Consider the following 22,427-nt stretch of genomic DNA (forward strand, 5'->3'; position numbering starts at 1 on the left):
TGGACCAATCAAAGGTTGCGTCAGTGGAAACTATGCAGAGATTACACAGCTTTCATATAATTTAAACTGAATTATTTGCCCTAAATTGAATCAAAATTCTTGTAAGTGAGGCTGTTGCCCAATTGTTTAAACACCAATATCATGAGTGCTATACCAATAGATAGCCCTAAGGATTACACCAGTAAATCAAGCACTAGTGATAGCACTTGTATTCAATTTCTACATGAGAACTATATCACACCAAACAAGATTCAAATCTTGTTATCGCGCTATACCAGTGACTACTAGAAATTGTTGGAACACTTGAAGAAGATGAGAGAGCTTTAAGTTCAATCTCAGTCTCGACATAATCAACCCTAGTGTCTCCGTAGGATACAAAAGTGGTTTTGGGGGAACTTGTAGTCCATTGATCTCTCCTTCTAGCATATTAATGACCCGCCGCATCGATGGTCGATCATTAGGGTTCAGCTGTATGCACCAAAGAGCAACGATTATCATTTTCGTCCTCGTGGCCTCTCTTTCCTCTTCTGTGGCATCTACCATCTGAAGCTCCCTCTTTTTGCCGAGATGATCATAAACCACAAAGGAAAATAAATTTTGACTCAATCCTCTGCATTTGCATTTACATTTCTCCCTTCTACCAGCCATTTCCATCAACATCATCCCGAAACTATAAACATCAGCTTTGTAAGAAATGCCACCAATGTCCTTATAGAATAGCTTTCGGGTGCCATGTATCCCAAGGTTCCTCTTGCTGCGGTCAATGTTACTATGTCACGATTAGAGGGGTAAAGTCTTGCGAGTCCAAAGTCCAGAAAACTTTTGGGGTGAAACTTCGGTCTAGGAGAATATTATGAGGCTTGATGTCAAAGTGTAGAATTTGCATGTCACATCCCCGATGTAGATACTCTATACCTCTAGCTATGCCAAGAGATATCTCATACATTTTCTTATATCAAGAGAATCTTCTCCATCTTTATAGATAATGTGCTTATCTAAGGATCCATTCGGTATGAAATCATAGACAAGAGCTTGTTTGGAATAATCGAAACAAAAAAAAAAAAACCAAATGTTGCACCACATTAACGTGATGGATCCTTCCAATTGCCACTTCACTTATAAAATCTTGGCCATTTAGATTTTGTTTATTCTAAAATCTTAACTCTCAATTTCATTTACACTCTTGCATTCCTTTGTACACAAAACCATATCCCCTTCACTAACTTGTATTTGAAATTTTTTTGTGATCTTCTTGATATCTGAGTAAGAGTACCTTATGGGCAAAAAGTTGTTGTGAGCTTGTAGAAATTCTTCGATGTTTGCGTCTATTGCTTGGTGTCTTCTCATCCACTTATAGATTAGAAGTATCAACACACATGGAGATCGAATATGAATTTTGTTGCCAGGAAGTGAGCTGCGTACAAAATTGCCTCAAGATTAGCGTAAAGCATAGTGTTTTTTATTTGTCAGAAAGCACGTACAAAAAGTGCGCGTGAGTGTTTCGCAGATGTGAGGAAAAGAGAATCGTCCATACCAAAGATAGAAACGGCATCAGAAACGGTATTGAATGCAACGTTTAGCGCCGTATCCCATTGAGATGGGTGGACTGAAAGCAAGAGATTCATGAAGACATATATAATCAGAATCAGCTAAAGCGACGAATGAAAAATATGTACAGGGAAACAAGTATTGTTATCCGAGTTAACTAAAAAATTACGTATGAATTAACAACATCCGGAAGCAAAGATATATTAACCGACCAAAAAAAAGAAAAAGCAAAAGATGTATTAAGGATAATAACTAATGCTGCATTTGCATACTATATCCGACAATCAATAGTAGTAAATATTCAAAACATCCTGTCTCATATTCAATATGTTCTTTGAACCTAAAGATTTCATCTAGTGAATTTTCTGGCCCCATCGAGACCTCAAATATGGTAACTCAACAGGTTTTACTTTCAAGAAATTCTTTTTTTTTTTTTTTTTACACAATTTTGGTTATGAGAATTTAAGAACTTTTGTGACTATACTTGATTACCTTACGAGGTAGGATTAACGTATCCTGGCCTTCCCGCAAGGAAGCCACACCACACTAACTTTTGGTGGGCTTTTACTCACCATTTTGGGAACTTTTGATATAAAGTAAAAAGATAAGGTCTTTTGAGCTAATATAGAAACTTTTTGGAAGGGAACTAAACACAATTTTCTTATATTCTATGAAAATCCGGATGTTCAATGTTGACTTAGTGAAGAACTTAGTTTTTTTTGTCGAAAAGCACAAACTTAATGTGACACTTTTAGAAATCATTTTCCACGAAAATGACAACATATTTCTGATGTTTGGTCAAAATCTAAAAATGAGATGGAAAATATTTTCCATTAGTTGGTATGAAATAGTGATGTTTCTCCTTGCACTGCTTTGATCATTTTTTCATTTTTTGATCTTTTTCTCTTTAAAAAATTGAATTTTTTAATTATTTTATATTGTCCCTTTAATTTCCTTTTTTAATTCTTTTCTCTTCCTCGGCTAGCTTGATTGGCCACAAGTGAGGAACGACTCATCACTTTGGCAATGCTCAAGCATCACCAATCTACGAGGCTTGAGCCTTGCATTTCTATAGGCAAAGCTCAAGTGTCATGATCTAGTGACACTTGGCTCGCCCTATGCGCCATCGGCCTTCACTTGGTGGGCGACCAGCTAAAGAAGAAGCAAAAGGAAAAATTAAAACATTTGAATTTTAAAAAGAAATAAAATAAAATAAAATAAAATAATAAAATAAGTAAAATGAGTGGTGAAAGAAAGAGGAGGGAAAATGATTTCTTCTCTTCAAAAAATAAAATAATTTCCCCACTTTTGAAGGTGTTTTTTTCATTGACGGAAAGATGTTTTCCTTAACTTATTATTTTTCATTAACCGAATGAAAAATCCAAAAAAAAAAAAAAATTCTTGAGAAAAATTTCTTGAAATCTATTTTCCGCAATACAAACATAGCTATTCAGTGGTTCTATACTACAACTTTCAACTATCTTTTTTATTAGCAAGAATAAAACACCACATGACGTGGTTTGTTACTGCCATTTTCTCTCGGAGAATGACAATTGTATTTCACAAACAATTATTTGCATGTTTGGTTAATCCCCTCTAGAGGGGCGAATTCGTTTTATTCGGTTTTGCTTATTCAATCATGATGGTCGGGAGTTCTACAAATTTCACTTGCATATGTTACTTTGATTTTCATGCCAACTAATCCCAGTCCGTCGCTTTAAGGCGCAAGAGCTATAGCTAGAGCCATATATTAGCATATTGCTAGGGTAAAGAACCTCAATTGGAAAGGCATACTTACAGGGTAAGTCGTAGGAATGGAAGATTGTGTATCTCATCATTTTTGTCCCTAGGTATCGGAAGCTAAGAAGCAAAACTTTATATTTTTCTCAGGAGGAGTAGCCGAGGTTAAACCGTCCGCCATCGCATTGTGAATGTCGTTGTAGGAGATTGTGCGATTCTCCGGATACCATGAATAATAAGCTGGTGCTGAATCCCATGAAGAAGCTGGTGCTGGATACCATGAATAAGCTGGTGCTGGTGCTGGTGCTGGATACCATGAATAAGCTGATTCTGGTTTTGGTGCTGGTGCTAATATTGACGGGCATGGGAAAACCTCAATATCCGGTGGATGTGCGCGTTGATGATGGCGTATGAATGATACCCTTCTGTAACTATACATGGTTCGGTGCTGATATATGAATGAGGATCTCACTTACTTTGAGCAAGACACAATGAATCACCGTGAATCCTCTGACCGTTCCATCCATCGTCTTCACTGAAATTATAGTTCGTTAACTGGTAGAGAGGAAGGGAGGAACAGTCGCCCTTTCGCAGCCCCACATCCACCACTTTGATAAACCCATAATCCATCATAACAACATAACCATCAGTATATATCAATTTCACGTGATACTGAACACCAAACAAAGATAAGACCGTGCAGGTTATCTTCACATGCTAACTCTAAATAAGCACACTGCAACCTTCGGGTCGTCTTTCAATCGAAAGGGATAGCTTATGTTATTGACCTCCGCCGCATGATGAAGAGGCACACAGGGTTGTTCCTGGCATAACAACTAATCCCAGCTTGTATTATGAGGAGGAGTAATGGAAGGACTTCATTTGGTACCTGAAGTTGAAAGAACATTGCAATGCAGAAAGCTTTTTGTTTGGCTTTGGTTGTTTGGTGCGGAGGCACGACAGAAAAGGATGCAATTAGAGAGAAGCACCGCGATTGAATTGGAAGACTGGGAGTCGGGTCTTTTGAAAAGCCCAAGTCAAGCAAATGACCCGTCGGAGCCGCCAAAGTCAAGAACAAAGCTTCGTCACGTGATGGAAACGTAGTTGTTGGGTTGAGATAATTTTTTGGTCTATATACTCTATAAATCATAAATTATTATTTATTTATTTTTAAAATTATTCTTCGTATTTGATCATACAATTCTTTTCTCTTACCACTATTATGATTGGTGGATTTTAAATATGGACATAAGTTAATTTAACATATAAATGATGTTCACAACTTGTAATCCACTATTCACAAGAGCGGTTGGATAAAAAAATTTAACCGAGGATGAATGAAAAATAGACCTAATTACAATCATATATTTTCAAAATATGCATGAAGTATTGAAATATACATAAAAATCACAATAGGCCACTAAAAATTATGCGTGCTGAAAATTTCATTTTCAAAATTGGGTTATTTTTCTTGGAAAGCTTAAATAACGTCACCACCGAAGAAGATAGATATTTGTTCTTGGTACTACACATGCATTTCATGATGTTTGAGGAAATTCTCACTGAAGAGCCCTCTTTTTCCTCTACGTAACATTCAGCAACGTCGTATACCAAGAAAGTCTCATTATTGCTACTTGATGGAAATGCTTTGTCAATCCTACAAATTCAATTTGCGAATAAAAAAGACCAATGGCTTTGCTCCTGCCAAAGCATGATTTCTGGGTGTTCTTGATTTGCTTAAATATAAAATTAAGTTTCAAAATTATATAATTAAATCCTAAAAATTATTATATTGGTGTGATTGACAATTTCTTTAATTCCATCAAATTTGGGTGATGAAGATCTTGACAAGACACTTTCTATATACTGAATGTTATAAAAAAAAAAAGCCAATTTACAAAAAAAGCCAAAAAAATTAAGAGGGGAAGGGGACTCGCTTGACAATGGGCGACAACTGCTCAATCATATCCATTACCGCGAGCAGGCAAAGGAGCCTCGCCCAGATCAGGGCATGAATTGATCGACCTAGCAAGGTTGTCGAGAGGGCTAAGCAACCCTCACGTGGGTGACAAGTGGCGACGCCTTGTGTTCTTCGTCCCACGCATTGTTGCTTCTCCAGTTCACCAAACCATTTCAAACTTATCCAATTGTTTGTACGAGCAGGTTGATGTTCGGCATGTTTCATACTTGAACGTGTAATGATTATAACTAAATAAATCCATTCATGATTTGTAAATTCTCTAATACAAGCATCTTCCACGTAATAGATGTCGACACCTCGATTGAACCACATAAATTCCATACCGCTTTAGTATTCTTTGTTGACTACTCTGGTAGTTTTGTCCTGTCATGCTTTTTTTTTTTTTTCATGTCAGTTTCACATATTTTGCAACAAAATTTCTGATTTCCCTTTGCGCAACATAACTCTTGTTACTCATTCTTTCGCAATTGCGGTTTTGATTAATGGTGGAGTTACTCAACTCTCAAGTCTTTCTTCTGAACAGACAAATCTTGACTTCACAATAGCTAGCAATCTTTGGGGAGTTGCCCGTCCAACAAGGTTGAGTCAGAAAGTGACAAGACACTGGCTCTTTCTCTTGTGGGTGACCATAATTCTTAGCGTTGCTTTCGAATCCATCAATTAGATTATTCGGACTAGAAAACGCGTAGCATTTTGGAGAAAGGTTCCTTTTATCTGATGAAGATCGAAAAGATCAGTTGGGTCATCTGTCTTTGCAATGACCAAGTCAACCAACCAATCAGCACAAAGTCAAGTCAAGAAGTAAATTGTGTGGAACCACTAAAGGTTCCATAGTAGCATTACGCAGCTTGTGGCGCACACATTGAAACTAACATAACAAGTGGTGGATTGCTTTATGGATAGCTTGCTTGCTAATTAGGAAGAAAACTTGTCTGGAATTTCTAAATTTGACTATTTTGGCGAGAAAATTATCAAAAAAGCCATAAATTGTGTAATCGTGTCAATTCATTCTAAATTTTTTAAGCTAATTTGATCCTAAGCCTTTAATAATTAAGTCAATTTAGTTTTTCCGGCCAAATTCGGTCAATTGACACTAACATGGATACTAGCTATTTAACAAACTCTGATGTGATGATTTTTTAATAAATATATTTTTTTTTTTTCCAATTGATTTTTATTTTTATTTTATTCCTTTCCTTTTCCTTTTCCTTTTCCTTTTTTTTTTTTTTTTTCTTCCTTTTTACTTCCCTTACAGTAGTGGCCAGCAAGGGCTTCTGACCCTTGCCCACCCTCATGGCAGCTCGCCCGGCTTGCCACGAGCAAAGCGGCATCATCCGCTACTGGCGAGGCCATGGTGACTGCCCTAATCCACCCAATCAAAAGTAAATTCTTTGGTTAAGAGCCATTGTTGAAGCTAAAGAAGAAGCAGAGCATTGCTGCCATCTTGCACGGGAACGATTTACTAGATAGGAGCTCGTGGTCAGGCCATTTGACGAAAGGCAGGATCTCCTTGATGTCTGTGAACGTGGCTCTCTCAACCTCTTTGATCCGGGGAGCTGATGAAGTCTCCTACGTTTCCCACACCCTCTTTATCTGTAACAAGACAATGAAGTTTCGTCAAGAATAACGAAAACAGATAGTGACATGCGAATTGAAATTTCGCCCGCGCCCCCAAGCCTCGCCTAGATCTTGGTGAGGTCACCAGTGAAGACCAAACATTAAATTCAGAGAGTCGGGTCTTTTTAATGTATTATGAGAATAATTGTATATTTTGAATCATAAAATATCAAATCACAAATAATTATAAATTATTATGGACTTACTTTTTAAAAATTTGTAACTCACGATAAATTATTATTCTCACAGTACTAAAAACTGTTATGTTAGTAAAGTCTTTTGTACAACTGGGAGAAATTTGTGTTTGGCTTTGGTTATACGACAAAAAAAATAGAGGACGCACTTTGACAGACGGGTCGGGATTGAAGTTGAAGAGTTGGGGTCGTCTTTGAAAAAGACCAGATCGAGCAAATGACTCAAGAGCCGTCAAAGTCCAGAAAATGGAGCTTGACCGGAAGATAGACAATTTGCTCGTCGACTCGCACATGAATTTTTTGTCGTTTCAAGGAAATATATCCAGAGAAAGTCTCATTATTACTACGTAATAGGAATTTTTTATTTTATTTTTTTGATCTTTTGTTTTGTCAATCCTTCAAATTTAATTTTACAGGAGGGATGGCTGTTCCCACCAAAAGCATGACTATCCACAGTTCTTGATTTACTTGAAATGTAATCCAGCCCAAACTTTTTCAAAAATACAATTAAATCTTGAAATTTATCAAATCGGGCGTGATTGATGATTTCCTTAGCTCCATTAAATTTGAATAATGAAAATTGCTAAAGTGACCTTTTATTTATTTTAAAGACATGTACGCACCACATCAGAAAGTAAATCAAAAGTTAAGAGGGCAACAAGAAAAAGGAAACGGAGAGAAAGAGAAGGTCAGGAAAGCATTGCAAGGGCACCACTGAGGCCCGATGAAAACGCTTGCTCGACCACAAGACAAGATTGTTAGTCATCACCATGAGCAGGGGGCCACCCTGGTAGAGATCGCAAGGCCGATCAACCCTTGCGCGGTGGCGATAGAGTTGAGGCCTTACGTTCTCTTAGTCTCAAGGTGTTGCTTCTCAATTCACCAGGGCATTTTCAAGCCTATCCAGTTAGTTGTATGCCATTGGCAAAGTTTCCCAAATCGACTGGGCTTGGTTGAGATTAGCAGTGGTCATGGCTGGCTTTCCAATTCGCGGACTCACCTTCGATGCAATCCAAGCATAACGAGATACCTTTCCACTTCCACCAGCTCCAAGCATCATACGAAAGCCACTCGCTTATCAAATTGAAGGCCTTTCGAATCTAAAGACTAATTTCTGGTGGCCAAGTGAAGAGTTTGTTCCTCTCAATGTAACTCTCACCTTTTCTCCGGTTGGACATGCCAATGAGATTTACGTTGGGGATTGAGTGTATGATGCATCATGTTGAGCATTTGGGAGAAAGAGTTTCTGTAGAAACGCTGCTGAAGACCCATGTTGCTACGAAGGCCGGTGTTCTCACCTATACCTCAACGAGGGTTGTCAGCATAGTTGGGGTGGCACCGCCCCCCTAACCCAGCCTTGGCGCCAGTCTCGTTACACACAGACAAAGAGAGATATTCAAAATTGCAAAGTGGACATAACATCATCTCTTATTAAAAAAAGTCATATTAGTATTTTTCCGTCATTGAAATGAGAAAACTCTTAGAGTACTCATTGAACAAATTGGACAAATTTTAAAATTGATTACACTTTTTAGCTTAGCGCCGTTTCATGATATGTTTTAAGACTTCAAATACACTAGTCCAAAAGAATAAAGTATGGCTTGTGACTACTTTATATTTCTTTTTTCCTTTTTAACCTCAAGTGAGTGATGTTAAGCACGTAATGAATATTGAAAAAACATCATTCACCAATTTTATTTTATTTTTTTTGTCTTCAGTTTGATCACCTACTATAACGCCCCAAATCTTAAACAGCTTTCTCTGCACGCTTCCATCCGAGGATCTCAATCTCATATTCTTCCCAACCTCAGCCACATTACACACCGTTGGTGAGTCTGCCACAACACTAGCAAGAACATCACCGACTGAGCAAGTAATTCACCACTTCTCTATGGGATCAGAAATGTCGATAAGAGTAGATCAATTGCATATTTATTAGATGATGATTTATCATATAAGGAAACTACTGGGCTGTCACCTTATTTTTGCCACATCTTCCAGCCTTTTCGCTATTATAGTTGATTGCACATGCTCCTGTAGTAAGAACGATGGCTTGTTGGTTTATCCATCATCCAGTCCACCGAATAAAACCCCAGCTACAAGAAAAAGAACAGAACACTTTACTTCTTCAATGGAATCGTGAGACTGGATTGTAGACTTGTCCACAAGGCAAGCTTTGTCAATATTTTTGGTTCCAAATGGTCGACCCAGTAGGGTCCAAGCAGAGCCTGTAAAGGTCATGCCCAGACTTGTTCATGACTCGGAACTCCTAAAATTTTCATTTGTATAGATACAATGAGCTCGTATGAACTCTATGAGGAAACCACTTGTCTAGATGGGCCGATGATTATATCCGAACTACTCCAAATCAAGTCTCTGTTCCGACGGTTTAAATCTGCTTCGATCAAGAAACATAGATCTCATGTAAGTTGTAAAAGAGAAATCCACATTTGAGGCCGAGGACACTATCCACCCGAACGCAACCTCTAGGTCTGGCAATTTGCTGTTTAGCAGGTTCAGGTACATAAAGCCCAAAGAAAAAAATCATGAATAGTTTGTTGTTTTCTGAGTTGGCCATACTTAGGAAATTGCCTCGCCCTCGGAAACCTTGTTTCTTGGCCTGCTTCCATAGATAGTGTATACTGCCTTTGGCTCAAGTAAAAACCTTCCACATTGTTTCCTTGAACTTATGCCACAAGTTTAAGGGTGTGTTTAGTTCAGCATTTTTGAAAGCCCATTGGGAAAATGCAAAATAGTTTAACCTAAAAGACTTTAGGCAAATGTAAAAACTGTTTGGTAAACTATGTTGAGAAGTAATTTTGAGAAAATGTTGTTTAGCGAAAACACATTTAAAAACCCTTTGGATGTTTAATATTAGTTTTTTTTTTTTAATTTTCATTTTTTAAAATAAAAAAATAATGTATGCAACTTTTAAATATAAATTTTGACAATAATATAAAAAATAAAATACATATATACTTTTGTTTTTAAAAGACCAAACCCTTCATTGGAATTTTTTAATTTTTATTTGTTTAAAATTGAAAAAAAATAATGTATGCAACTTTTTAAATAAAATTTTTATAATAATGCTAAAAAATAAAATATATATAATTATAAAAAAAAGACAAAATCCTTTGTCGAAATTTTTTGATTTTTATTTGTTTAAAATTGAAAAAATAATGCGTGTAAATTTTAAATAAAAATTTGAAAATAATGCTAAAAACCAAATATATATATAAAGACCAAATCCTTTGTCGAAATTTTTTAATTTATATTTGTTTAAAATTGAAAAAAAAAATGTATGCAACTTTTTAAATATAAATTTTGACAATAATGCTAAAAAAATCAGACATATAAATATTTTTAAAAAATACCAAAATATATTCAATTTTTTAGCATTTATATAAATTTGATTTTTTTTAGCATTATTTTTGTCATTTAAAAAATGATAATGAGGCCAAAATAAGAAATTTGAAGAATGAGTGATGATAGTTTTGGAAAAAAAAAAACGTTTAAGCATTTGGCCAAATCTTTGAAAGCTTAAAGCTAGTCCTTACTAGTATTGAGCTTTCAACCTTCTCAATCCGACTTTCACTTGAAAGTGTTGACACCTAATTTTGGAAAAATAAAATGCATTTTGAACAAATAAAAAGAAAAAAAATGAAAATGGGAGAAATTTATTTGATTGAATTATGCAAGGAAATATAGAATTCGATGGATGTCCGGATTTTGTTAAATGTAGCAACAATTTTGAAATCAAGTGAAAAATGGGCAGAAATGGAGCCGACTGTCAAATTATATGATTTGATTTAATGTGATAAGAAATGATAAGCTCGGGAATGCCAAATAAAGAGGCTGTTTGAATCACTATAAAAGAGAAGGCTGTTTTTCATGACATTAGGGGGAATTCAGAAAAGAGTGAAAAAGTCGTGTGAAGAATTCGTGCAAAAAGGTGCAGAGAAAAAGTGAGGAGGAACGATTTAAAAAAAAAAAAAAATTGAGAGAATTGGTGCGAAGAGGGAATTCGCGCAAAAAAAGAAGAAGAAAGGAAATCCCCTTGTCATCGAAAAGGGCCAGCTCCTTTCTCTTCTGACAAATACAAGGAAAGAAAGTCAACAGAGTAGCGTGAGGGGACGTGAGAGAGAGAGAAAAAAATAGAAAAGAAGAAAATCAGTCTTCTTCTTCACGAGCTCGCCTCCGCCGTTGCTGCTAGTTCACCCCCTGTGTCGGTGCCTGCGCCGGCCACCGCTATCGAACCCCGAAGCCCGCTCGCCCGGTGTTCAAGCACCGTCGCCGCGCCTTGCCGCCGACGCAGCAACCTCTTGACGTCGCCGCGGTTGCACCTTCGCTCGACACCGCGAGCATTGTCACCGCTCATCCCCGCGTCCGCCGCTCTCCCTACCCCGATCGTCGCTGCGGCTGCCCCCTTTCCTTCCGGCGAACCCACGTCGCTGACGTTGCTGCACCGCAACAGAATCTCCGTCGCTTGCCCGCAGCAGTTGCCGACGCTCCTCTGCCTCCGCCTGCGCATCTGTTCGGGCCAGCACCTCTGCGCCATCTTGCTGGTCGCCGCCCTCGCCTGAGCGACCATCAGCAGCTCGCTCGAGTGCCGCCACTGCAGCCACTCCTCCCTTCGCCAGCAGCCCGAGCAGATTGCCACACCTCCGCGCCCTGCAGCAGCCCGCGACGCCATTGTTCGCCGCCATCGCTGCTCCCTCCGCCTCACCCGCGCCTGCACCAGCGACATCCGCAGCTCCGCCGCCGCGCCTTAGCCCGCGCCACCACTGCCTGCGACCTGCTCGCCCATCGTCTGCCGCTGGTCCGCCCGCGCTTACTCCCATTGCGCTGTCCTCCTGGAGCCCCTTAGGTAGTTTAGTTTATTTTTATTTTTATGCTATTATTTTTATTTTTTAAAGTTTCGTTATTATAAGGTGGTTTCCATTTTATGAATTTTGTAGGCATTATTCATAGGGATTTTGTCCGGAATTATTGTAATTATTAATTTAATCCGAGAGGCATCTGTTTATTTTTTTAATTATATTAATTTTTGGGCTTTCGGTAAATTTCAATTATTAAATCATTATAATTATTAATTTGATCCGTAAGACTTGGATTAGATTTTTAATTATTTTGAGCTCTTTGTTGTGATAATTATGGTTAGGATAATCATTAATTTGACTGTGAGACAACAGTTATTTTTTCGATTATTTTAATCATTTATTTTGCTTATAGTTTAGATTTAATATTTATTTAATAATTACTTATCTTTAAAAAAACTAAAAAAAAATCAAAATTCAAAATTCTGCATGAGCATATAGGTTTAGTAAAACAGACATATAGGTTTAGAAAATTAGAATTTTCTTAGGATTGCATTTTTAGAAATAAGTTAGGGTTGGACCTAAATTAATTTTTTAGATAATGTTCACACATCTTAATTAAGTCAAATTAATCCCTAGAATAAATTAGAAAATTATCCCTTTTAAATGTTTTAATTAGGGTTTTTATTAATTCTGAATTTCAAATAAAAAATACAAAAATACAAAAATACAAAAATCTAGGTGCATGTTAACTAGTTCGCATAATAGGATCATTTAATCAAAATTTGCTAGTAAAGTTAGGTCATGAGGTGCATAATAACTAGTCTCGCATAATAGGCCCATTTAATTAGAATTTGCATATTAATAAGATTAAGTCATTTAGTTAAGAAATGAATTTTATAAAAGAATTCTAATTTTCAAGAAAACCCAAAAAATTGTTTGCTTTGTGTGATGCAATTTATTTATTAAATGCTTGAGCATATGTGTGATCACCTTTTGCGTTAAGTTAAAATAAATCCAAGCTGCCGCAAAAAATATTTTGAAAAAGTAAAAGAAATGAATGCCGAAATAGCATTAAAAATTCTAGTGTAATTAAGTCCCCGTACTCTTAGTCTTTTTAGCTTCGTAGGAGTAAAATAAATTTTCATTTATTTCGATATCATAAACCGATTAGTGGCGATTCCTAATTAAAAAAATTTTGCATGTTAAATATTTGAACCTTAAGTCGCGAATTGGTATGAACTCTAGAGCCCTCGAGCTAAGTTAAAGACTTAGTAGTCCATTAACCTAGTTTTAGATCTGCACCAAAAAATTAGGTCACGACAGAAGGCTACTTCAAAATAATTGCCAAATGGTCCAAAGATTTTCTCGAGGGCTTTTGGAGGGCCGAAAGCCCTCAAAATACCGAACCAAATGCACCCTAAAACCCTTTGCTTCTCGATTTTAAGAAAATCCCATGATTTTTATGAAAAAATGGAAAAAGAAAAATAAAAGCATAAGGGACGTTGCCGGTTGGGTTTTGATTTTTAAATGATTTCAGTTGTTTTTGTCTCGTTGGTGCACCGGGCAATTGGAGACTATTGTGAGCAAAACCTGATGTTTGCTTCATGTCCAATTTTCTTTTTCTTTTTTCAAAAGTTGCTTATGAAAATGTTCGTTATATTTGCACAAAACATTTCCATTTCAGATCAAGGTTCGTCTAGCAATTTAAGTTGAAGCTTGACTTGCCCATATTGCTTGCACTATGGCATTGGAGCTTACTTCTCCGTTTGTTTAAAATCGCTTCAAGTATGTAGTGTTGACGAAAGTCGCAATTTATAAAGTCACAGGTCATAAACGAAATCAAAATTATAGTATAAGAGCAGTTAAATCTTATTGGACAGGTTCTTCATTGTATGCCTGGAAAATCTCCGCTTCCTCTTTTAGAGATGAGCCAGAAGGTTTGCCTTTCCCATTTGGCCAATCGGAGTTAGTGATGACAAGTCTGGTAAGCATGATGCCGATTCAAGACCAGCCAGTCCATGGCCCTGGAGGATGAATTGGGGCTCCATCATGCCCAAAATTACAAAGGGACATAGTGCTTTGTTTTATGCTGCACTCTCATTAATTCCTACAAGTCGCAAGAAAGTTCTTGGGATTGGAGGTTTTTCTACTACCGGTCCATAACCCCCTCCAAATCTGAAATACCTGAGACATGGTTGATCTATCACGCTCTGTCTTAATGCACCAGCAAGCCACTTCGCATGCTCTGCACAATTCTTCCATCTCCACCCGTCCGTTCAATCTGCGGTCCACGAGTGGCAAGACTACTTCTCCTCTGGCTACTGAATTGTCTACCTGGAGCGGTAGATAATCGCGTATATCACTGTTCAGCTCCTCGATGTTTCTCTTTCCGATATGATCTCAAAGAGCAGCTTTCCGTACTGAGAATGTTGACTTTCGATGTGATGGCTCCTCCCCAAAATCCATTCTGGAGCGAGGTACCCTCTGGCTCCCTCACGGTGGTAATGACGCTGCTGACTTCCCGTGCCATGAGTTTCGCAAGGCAGAAATCAACAATCTGTGGTTCGAGTTCTGAATCCAACAGCATATTCTCTGGTTTGATGTCATAGTGTAAGATGCAATCCTGACACCTTTCATGGAGGTACTCCAATCCTTTAGCAACCTGGATGGCGATGCCGTATCTGGTTTTCCAATCGAGGGTGTTGGAACCCTTCTAAAACAAATAGCCGCTAGTGAACCATTTGCCAAGTACTCTTATACTAGGAACATTTTCACTCTTCTGCACAAAAACAATTAGACGAACGACATTGACATGCTGTATTGTTCCAACGGTGCTAACTTCTGCAAGGAACTGTTCGTTACTTTGGCTTTGGTTCATGAGTTTCTTCACTGCTATGGGAGTTGAATCTGGCAGTGCTCCCCTGAAAACAGAACTAAACCCTCCTTCCCCGATTTTCTCAGAGAAGTTATTTGTTGCCTTATTCAGAACTCGATATTCAAAATGCATCAAATGATCGTCTGCTGCATAAGCAGGCCGTCTCATCTTAATAGCCACCAGCGAAATGCTAAGGACCACGAGAAAAGCTGCGGACACAACTCCAACTACTGTTATGAAATTTGAAGTGGGTTTCCCCCGTTTCTTACTCTCCTCCAAGTCCAACGCTGCAATCCGGACATGGAAATCTCTTGAAATTGCATCATCGGCTGAATGTTCAACTACAAATTTGGCATCCGTCCATAGCAGACAGTTGGTAGTGTAAGCATAAGTACTGCAAGAACACTTGCTCAAGCACAAGAACCTGCATGTTTCGAGGTTTTCCACCATGAAACAGAGTTTTTTGCAAGCGTGTATTAGGCATGACGAAAAATTTATCTTTCCTGTCACCACTACATTTTGACGCATTTCTCCTCTTGCAACAGCCCAGACGATCTTCCAGCTTCAGATCATCTAAGTATCCAAGCGGGCAATCGCAAGGCAGTGCGTCGCTCTGATTGCAGTTAGAAGAAGCACCACAAAAGGGATATATCTCACACTCAAGGGTTGGCTGTGTCCAAAGCACCCTCCATTTTCTGGGTATGCTTTGCCCATATTAATTGATTGAGCGGCCCCGTTGGTTCCAGCACGACCCTAGAAAGATTAGAAGGAGCAACTGAGGAATACATGAAGTAGGCCTCATTCTCATTCGGAAAAAAGGAGAAACATACCACGTTTCTACCATTACTGAGCGCTGATGCCTGAAGTCATCACCAGTCCAGTCGCCACTATTCCCGTAGGCTTCCGACCTTTTATATAGCGAATACTGAGCTCTTCCTTCCACTCCTGCGAATGCAGAGAACATCCCGGAGCTGGATCATGTAAATTTCTCCATGCCACCAAAACTTTCTTGTTGGACGTAAGTATATTGAATCCAACCTTGGCACCGGGCAACCACGTATCAGTCGGATGATCGAAACTCTGTCAAGCAATAGGCACATCGGAAGTCTTCCTTAAAATGAAGACTGTCAAGAGCACTCCCTGAAGTCGAATTAGGCATGAGCGATGTCAAAACCAGTCGACCAGATTTGATGCTTGGATGAACCGAGTATGACTAAATTACCCTCCCAAAGGAGCGTCAACCCTGAAGAGAATGGGTCGGACACTGGCGGTTCCTATTCGCAACCAAAACCAGAGTCTTTTGAGGTAATCCTTTGTACCAAATGCCAATGTAGTGGTTACCAGTGTTAACCGGTGAAAAGAAGCCCATCTCAGCTGTTCCTCCTTGAGAGATTAATGTCTGGTTTCCAGAGAGAGGACTCACCGGTATCTGTGCTTATGGACAAAGAGGGGCCGAATGAAACGGAGTAAAGAAGCAGAAGATAAGGAAACATTTCGGTGTTTCTGGTTATGTAACTCATCTCTTGTTACTCTTGATCTTGCAACTACGGTTTTGTTTTGGAGAGTTAGCAGCTCCAAGGCTTTTCGAGAACTGATAAAATCTTGATTTCTCATTAGCCAGAAGTCTTCGAGGAGTTGCTGGTCCAACAATGTTGATACATGACATTATCACGGTTGGTCCATAAAATTAAACCGAAGGTTATCATACGATTTCATGGTAGTCTCATTCAACCATTCAACTCCCCTGTCATTATCTCTCATTTTGGGCTAATTCCAACTTGCCCTATATGATTTCGTGGTCCTCTCAGTCAATCCCTGTTATTTCTTTTTTCACTCGTCATAGTAGACTTTGGTTTTCTGTCTCAGACCGACCGGAAGTCCATTTATCGGTTTCTTTTTGAACCTGCAAAATCCGATCCACTTGACACACATGCTCAATTTCTGCCCATTTGGCGAAGTAGAAGGCTTATTCTGTGTTTCCACCGTGGCATGCGCACGTCACAAGCCCAATTTAAGCAACCTCCCAATTAAATTAAACGTTAAGATTAAGGATGAGAGCTGAATCTTAAGGTGTAGGTTTTGGTGGGAAGGACGGAGGTTGTAATGGATCGGTGGAGATAGAGAGAGACTCATTGCTCAATGCAAACGGCATCGTGAGGGATTTGCTTAACTCACACGAAATCAGAATTTTACGCGTGAATGCTCGTGGTCATACAAGGAGAGCACCATTTGATGAAAAATCTATTTATGCCGAGACCATCTGAACTTAAGAAGACAGAGAGAGATCAAGATCGCTTCACGTTTTCACACCGCGTTCAGAAAGTGCAGGAAGTGGGGATTCCAGGTGAATCAAAGTGCAAAAGTTATGATTTTGCGAGGAAATTGAAATTAGCCGAGAACGAAACAAAAAGTTAAACATGTTAGCCATGTGTTCGGGCAAATATGGTTGTCCGTTTTTTCCCCCTCGAGTCCCGTCCTTCTTCAATGAGCGCAGGTACGACTGGATTATTGTTCCCACAAAATTTCAACACGTGTTCTCTTCTCTTTAAGTGCAAGCATTTAGGATGATGGGGAAGGATTAACACTGCCGCCAAATGGACCTAAAGTTTCTCAAAGGAAACCTGGTGCCAAAAAAAAAAAGTGATAGCAAGGATAAATTACTATAATCATGAATAAGTGATGGTACTACTTTTTATTTTGCATTCAATTTCTACGAGAGGGAAAAATCACACAAAATCGCAATCTTGTTATTGTGCTCATATTTGTAACTACTAGAAATTGTTTGTAGACTTGAAGAAGGTGAGAACATTTCAGGTTCATTCTCCATCAGCATCATCAACTGGCGTCTCTATTGAATACAAAATTGGTTTTGAGGGAAGTTGTAGATTGATCTCTCCTTCTAGCATATTAAGGATCTAACCCATCGATGGGTGATCATTAGGGCTCAATTGTATACACCAAAATACAACAATTATCATCTTCCTTGTTTTTTCTCTTTCCTCTTCTTTTGCATGTATGGCTTTCATTAATGTAGATTTTATATGTATTATAGAGTATTTCTGTAAGTATGTTTTTATCAATACACTTTCTGCATTTAAGCACTCCTATAAATATATATCATTCGACCTTAATTGGGGTCTAACTACCATAAACACTTTGTCATTATTTTCTCTCGACTCTGACCATCACCATAGTAACACAAAAGAGGGAAAATGCATCAAATTCTTCAACATCTCTACCCCAAATCAATACTTCCCTTTGCTCCAATTATTACCTCAATAATGTCCGATACATCTCTATATTTCTCTTCATCTCTACCATCTCTTTACTCATTATCTACTCTTTCTGTTAATCCCAATTCCCCATTTGCCTCCATGCAATGTTGCACTAATTTCACCTCTTCTTCCATTTTCTATGCTTTGCCTCGATCTTTGCTGCTATTGTTGTTGCTGCTCCAATTATGGTTGTGCAATCATCCTCATCATCTATTTTCTTCCAATATCACAAGTCTCGTCTCTATCAAACTTGATGTAGACAATTATCTTTTTGGGAAATCTTAGTTTGAATCTATTTTAGTTTGCAAACGATCTGCTAGACTATGTGGATGGTTCTTTCCATGTTTGCCAAAACTTATCAATGATTAAAATGGCGCTACAATTGTCAATACCTCCTATTCCACCTAGGTAAAGACAAATTAATGCATTCACGGTTTGATCAATTCAATCCTTATAGTTGAGATTTTCTATGAAGTTCACGATCTTCAGACATCTCAAGAGATTTGGTTGGCTCTAGGACAACGCTTTATTGATTACTATGCAGCCAAGGAAATTGGTCTAAAACTTGATTTTCAAAATGCTAAGAAAAACTAGGTATGAGTTAACAATTTCTCGAGCAAATATGTATTAAGGATGGTAACTAATGTTACATTTGCATACTATATTTGACAATCAATAGTAGTAAATATTCAACGCATCCCGTCTCATATTTAATATATTTTTTGAACCTAAAGATTTCTTCTAGTGAATTTTCTGGCCCCATCACGACCTAAAATATTGTAAATCAACAAGTTTTACTTTCCAGAGATTCTGAATGTTTTACATAATTTTCGTTTGAGAATTAAAACATTTTGTGACTACACTTGATTAAATTATGAGGTAGGATTAACGTATCCTGGCCTCCGCATTGGAAGCACACCATTAACATTTCGGTGGGCTTTACTCCCATTTTGGGAACTCTTGATATAAGAGAAAAGATGAGGTACTTTAAGCTAATATATAAAAAACTTTTGGAAGGAACTAAACACAATTTTCTTATAGTCCGTAAAAACCCAGATGTTCAATGTTGACTTAGCACAAAGTAAATATATATTCCTGGAAAGCACAAACTTAAGTTTCATTCGCTTCACTTGCGAAAATGTGACATTTTTGAAAATATTTTCTAGAAACCGTATATTTTCGGCATTTAGCTAAAATCTGAAAATGAAATGAAAAATACTGTCCATCATGGTATGAAAAATATGATTATCCTCCGTTCACTTCTTTTGATAATTTTTTTTTTTTTTCTCTTTAAAAATATAATTTTAAATTCTTTTTCTTTCTTTTTCTTTTCCTCAGCTGCCGATCAGCAGCCTTCGTCATGGTGGTGATCAGTTGATTTAACATATAATTGATGTCCACAATTTGTGACCCGCTATTCACAAGGATGGTTGGATAAAATTTTCTTTTGATCGAGGATGATTGAAAATATAGACCTAATTACAATCATACATTTTCAAAAATATATGAATATAGGTACAATAGGCCACTGAAAATAATGTGCTGAAAATTTCTTTTTCAAATGTTTATTTTCAAAGTGGGTTATTTTTCTCAAAAGCTTAAGTAATGTCACCACCAAAAAGTTAAATATTTGTTCTTCGCACTACACATGCATTTCATGATGTTTCGAGGAAATTCTCACTAGAAGTGACTTCTCCTTTTTCCTCACGTAACATTCGGTCAACGTCATATACCAAGAAAGTCTCATTATTGCCACCAGATGGAAATGCTTTGCTGATCCTACAAATTTAATTTACGAGCAAAAAGAGCAATGGCTCTGCTCCTGTCAAAAGCATGATTTCTGGGTGTTCTTGATTTGCTTAAATATAGAACTAAGTTTCAAAATTATGCAATCAAATCCTGAAAATTGTCATATTGGTGTGATCGACAATTTTTGTTAATTCCATCAAATTTGGGTGATGAAAATCTTGATTGAACACTTTTTCTATGAACTGAATGCTAAAATATAAAAAAGCCAAAAATATCGGTAGCTTTCAAACAAGCCACTTAGAACTTCGATTCTTTGAAAAGTCCGTTCTTCGGACTGAAGATTTAATGAATTCACACATATTCTTCTTCAATCCTTCACTGCATGCTGCTTGCCAAATTGTTGCAATGTGGAATGAATCATTTTAAATTTCATGTATTTCGACTCAACATCTTTAGATCGTTCTCAATAGCGTATCGGGATTGATGACTTGCGCAAGTTTTTCTTGTTCGAGTTGTGAAGCCGTACCCAGTTGAATCTCATCCTAAGTTTCTTCAACAAAAGGATTTTTCAAGTCGGAAATTCAAACATCACTTCTTAAGAACACACAACTAGTACATATGGATATATATGCCTGCAGCATGTCAAGCATAGGCATAAAACGAGGCCTTAGAACTGAAAAGCTTCACCATTTTTACAGTACACACGGATATGTGGCTTCATTTAAATCTACGCGGTAGGATAAGAGGCCTTCATCGCGATGCCGCAGAGGCCTTCCTTCGCACTGACGTCTCTCTGCATCCTTATGTATCCTTTCTCGCCCCATTCCTCGCCCCACGAGTTCTTCACCAGCCAAAATTTGGTGCCATCATCACTTGTCCCGTATCCGACGGCGGTAACACCGTGGTCCAATTCGGTCCCACAAGCCCCGGTGAACACGCCGCTAGAGTAGAATTGGAAATCGAATCCTCCGGCATCGATGGCCACGGAAACTGGCTGGTTAGCAACTGCCTTTAGCAATGCCCCCTCGCTGTTGGCGGGAACGTCTTCGTCTTCATAGCCCTTTATGATCACGGCACGGTTGGATTCCGATTTGACATTGCATTTGCCATCCGTGCCCTTGTAGGGATAGTTCGTCTCGGTTGTGAGGCCGTGCTTCTCAACAAATTGGAATGCGCTATCCATCCAACCGCCTTCGCATCCCTGGTCCTGGCCACCGACGTCGCAGTCGACCAACTCTTGCTCGGAAAGAGAAATCAGCTTACCCGTGGTTATTTCATTGACTCCTTCCACAGCTGCCACGGCTGAAAAAGCCCAGCAACATCCTACATTTTTGCAACGGAAACAGGACACTCAAATCAGAACAACAGACATTCTTGGAGAAGATACTATAACAACATTAGGGGTTTTAACATCTTGTCTCTAAGAATCTCAAATAGATTGATGAAGGCAATTCATGAACTAGTCTCTATCAACTTACCACATTGGCCTTGGTTCTTAACCGGTGTCACAGCTCCTTTCTTTCTCCAGTCCATGCTAGAAGGCACCGCGGTGATGTTTTCGTACCTGAAAGAAGCGGCCTCGGTGGAGCACATGTGCGACTTGAATCGGTTCCTTGCCTTGAATTCTTCATTCGTGAGGTCGGCGAACTGATTGACGCCGAGCCTGTAAGGCTTGTCGTTTGCCTGATTGAACGACTCGATGCCCTGCATATTTGCCTTAAATATCTCGAAACGGCTTTGCCTTTCTTCCACATCCTTGTACACACGCCCGTAACGGGCCATCCATTGCCCATGCATCTCATACATGGGATCGTCTCGCTGGAGGGTGCGACCGGCGGCTTGATGAGCCCAAGCTCCCAAAAGGAAGACCAAAGGCACCAGAATGAAATATTGGTTTCTAAACGATCCCATGACTTGGCTAGCAATGTTAGGAGTGAAGGAGAATAGCTAAGTGAATCAGTTTGGGAGCACACAGAATCCTAAGAATGCACCTCAAATTTATAGTCCCAATGTTTTGGATCGTACGACGAATTCGGACGTGGATTCATCGACTTGCCTGATAATCTATCCTGATGGGTGCATCGAATTAATCGGATGAATTAGCTTTAATTAAGAAAAGCAGTAATCAATCGTCAACGTGCCAGAGAGGTTGTTCCGAGATAGACTTAGCTTGTGAGATTCATGTCTGGAGGCTTACTTTGTTTCTGTGCGAGGGCTGGTAATTTGGACTGTGTGCTTTTATTTCAGCGTGATTTTACAGTCTTTTTGGGCCAATTTGTAGCATGTTCAGTCGCTACAATAATTGCTCACATCAAACGAAGCAAACGACTTTTGAGAGGACGATAGACATTCGTCGGCATAAACTCGGATGACTTTCCAATTATCGAATATGTGATACTGAGGTGTAACGCTTTGCACGTCTACAATGTATTTACAAAGGAATAAGATTTTTCACAACATAAGTTGTCCCACCCTAAAGGGGAAATATTCTTAATCTTTTTAAGAGCCTCTTGACAATCTCTTCGAACGAAGGTGTTGAACTTCTTTATGTGCTTAGTGATCCCACCCTAAAAGAGAAAATTTTCTTAGACTTTTTGGGAAAAGCTATTTCTCACACCATCACGCAGT

At 38.5% G+C, this 22,427-nt stretch overlaps 2 protein-coding genes across 2 annotated transcripts; both read right to left on the bottom strand.

Annotated features, from left to right (window-relative positions):
• Positions 1–14,259: 14,259 nt before the first annotated feature.
• LOC120289761 (G-type lectin S-receptor-like serine/threonine-protein kinase At2g19130) lies at positions 14,260–16,295 on the bottom strand. The gene is made up of 4 exons (XM_039305101.1): positions 16,199–16,295; positions 15,606–15,720; positions 14,653–15,199; positions 14,260–14,610 (listed from the first exon to the last, which is right to left on the bottom strand). The coding sequence occupies exons 1-4, from the start codon at positions 16,293–16,295 to the stop codon at positions 14,260–14,262; spliced, it is 1,110 nt and encodes a 369-aa protein (XP_039161035.1).
• A 4,231-nt stretch (positions 16,296–20,526) lies between these two features.
• Positions 20,527–21,727, bottom strand: LOC120290033 (senescence-specific cysteine protease SAG39-like). Its single transcript, XM_039305710.1, has 2 exons — positions 21,278–21,727; positions 20,527–21,122 (listed from the first exon to the last, which is right to left on the bottom strand). Exons 1-2 carry the CDS (start codon positions 21,708–21,710, stop codon positions 20,527–20,529), a joined length of 1,029 nt encoding a protein of 342 aa, XP_039161644.1. The 5' UTR covers positions 21,711–21,727.
• Positions 21,728–22,427: the final 700 nt, after the last annotated feature.

This window comes from Eucalyptus grandis, chromosome 11 (genome assembly GCF_016545825.1).
Source record: "Eucalyptus grandis isolate ANBG69807.140 chromosome 11, ASM1654582v1, whole genome shotgun sequence".
NCBI classification, from domain to species: Eukaryota; Viridiplantae; Streptophyta; class Magnoliopsida; order Myrtales; family Myrtaceae; genus Eucalyptus; species Eucalyptus grandis.

Bases quoted from the DNA above. Each gene is read 5' to 3' on its own strand.
- LOC120289761 (XM_039305101.1), bottom strand. From the start codon at position 16,295: ATGAGTTACATAACCAGAAACACCGAAATGTTTCCTTATCTTCTGCTT. The intron at 15,721-16,198 runs GTGAGTCCTCTC...CTGCATTCGCAG, and splicing joins GTCCATAAGCACAGATACCG to GAGTGGAAGGAAGAGCTCAG. The intron at 15,200-15,605 runs GTATGTTTCTCC...CGAAACATGCAG, and splicing joins TCAGTAATGGTAGAAACGTG to GTTCTTGTGCTTGAGCAAGT.
- LOC120290033 (XM_039305710.1), bottom strand. From the start codon at position 21,710: ATGGGATCGTTTAGAAACCAATATTTCATTCTGGTGCCTTTGGTCTTC. The intron at 21,123-21,277 runs GTAAGTTGATAG...GCAAAAATGTAG, and splicing joins TAAGAACCAAGGCCAATGTG to GATGTTGCTGGGCTTTTTCA.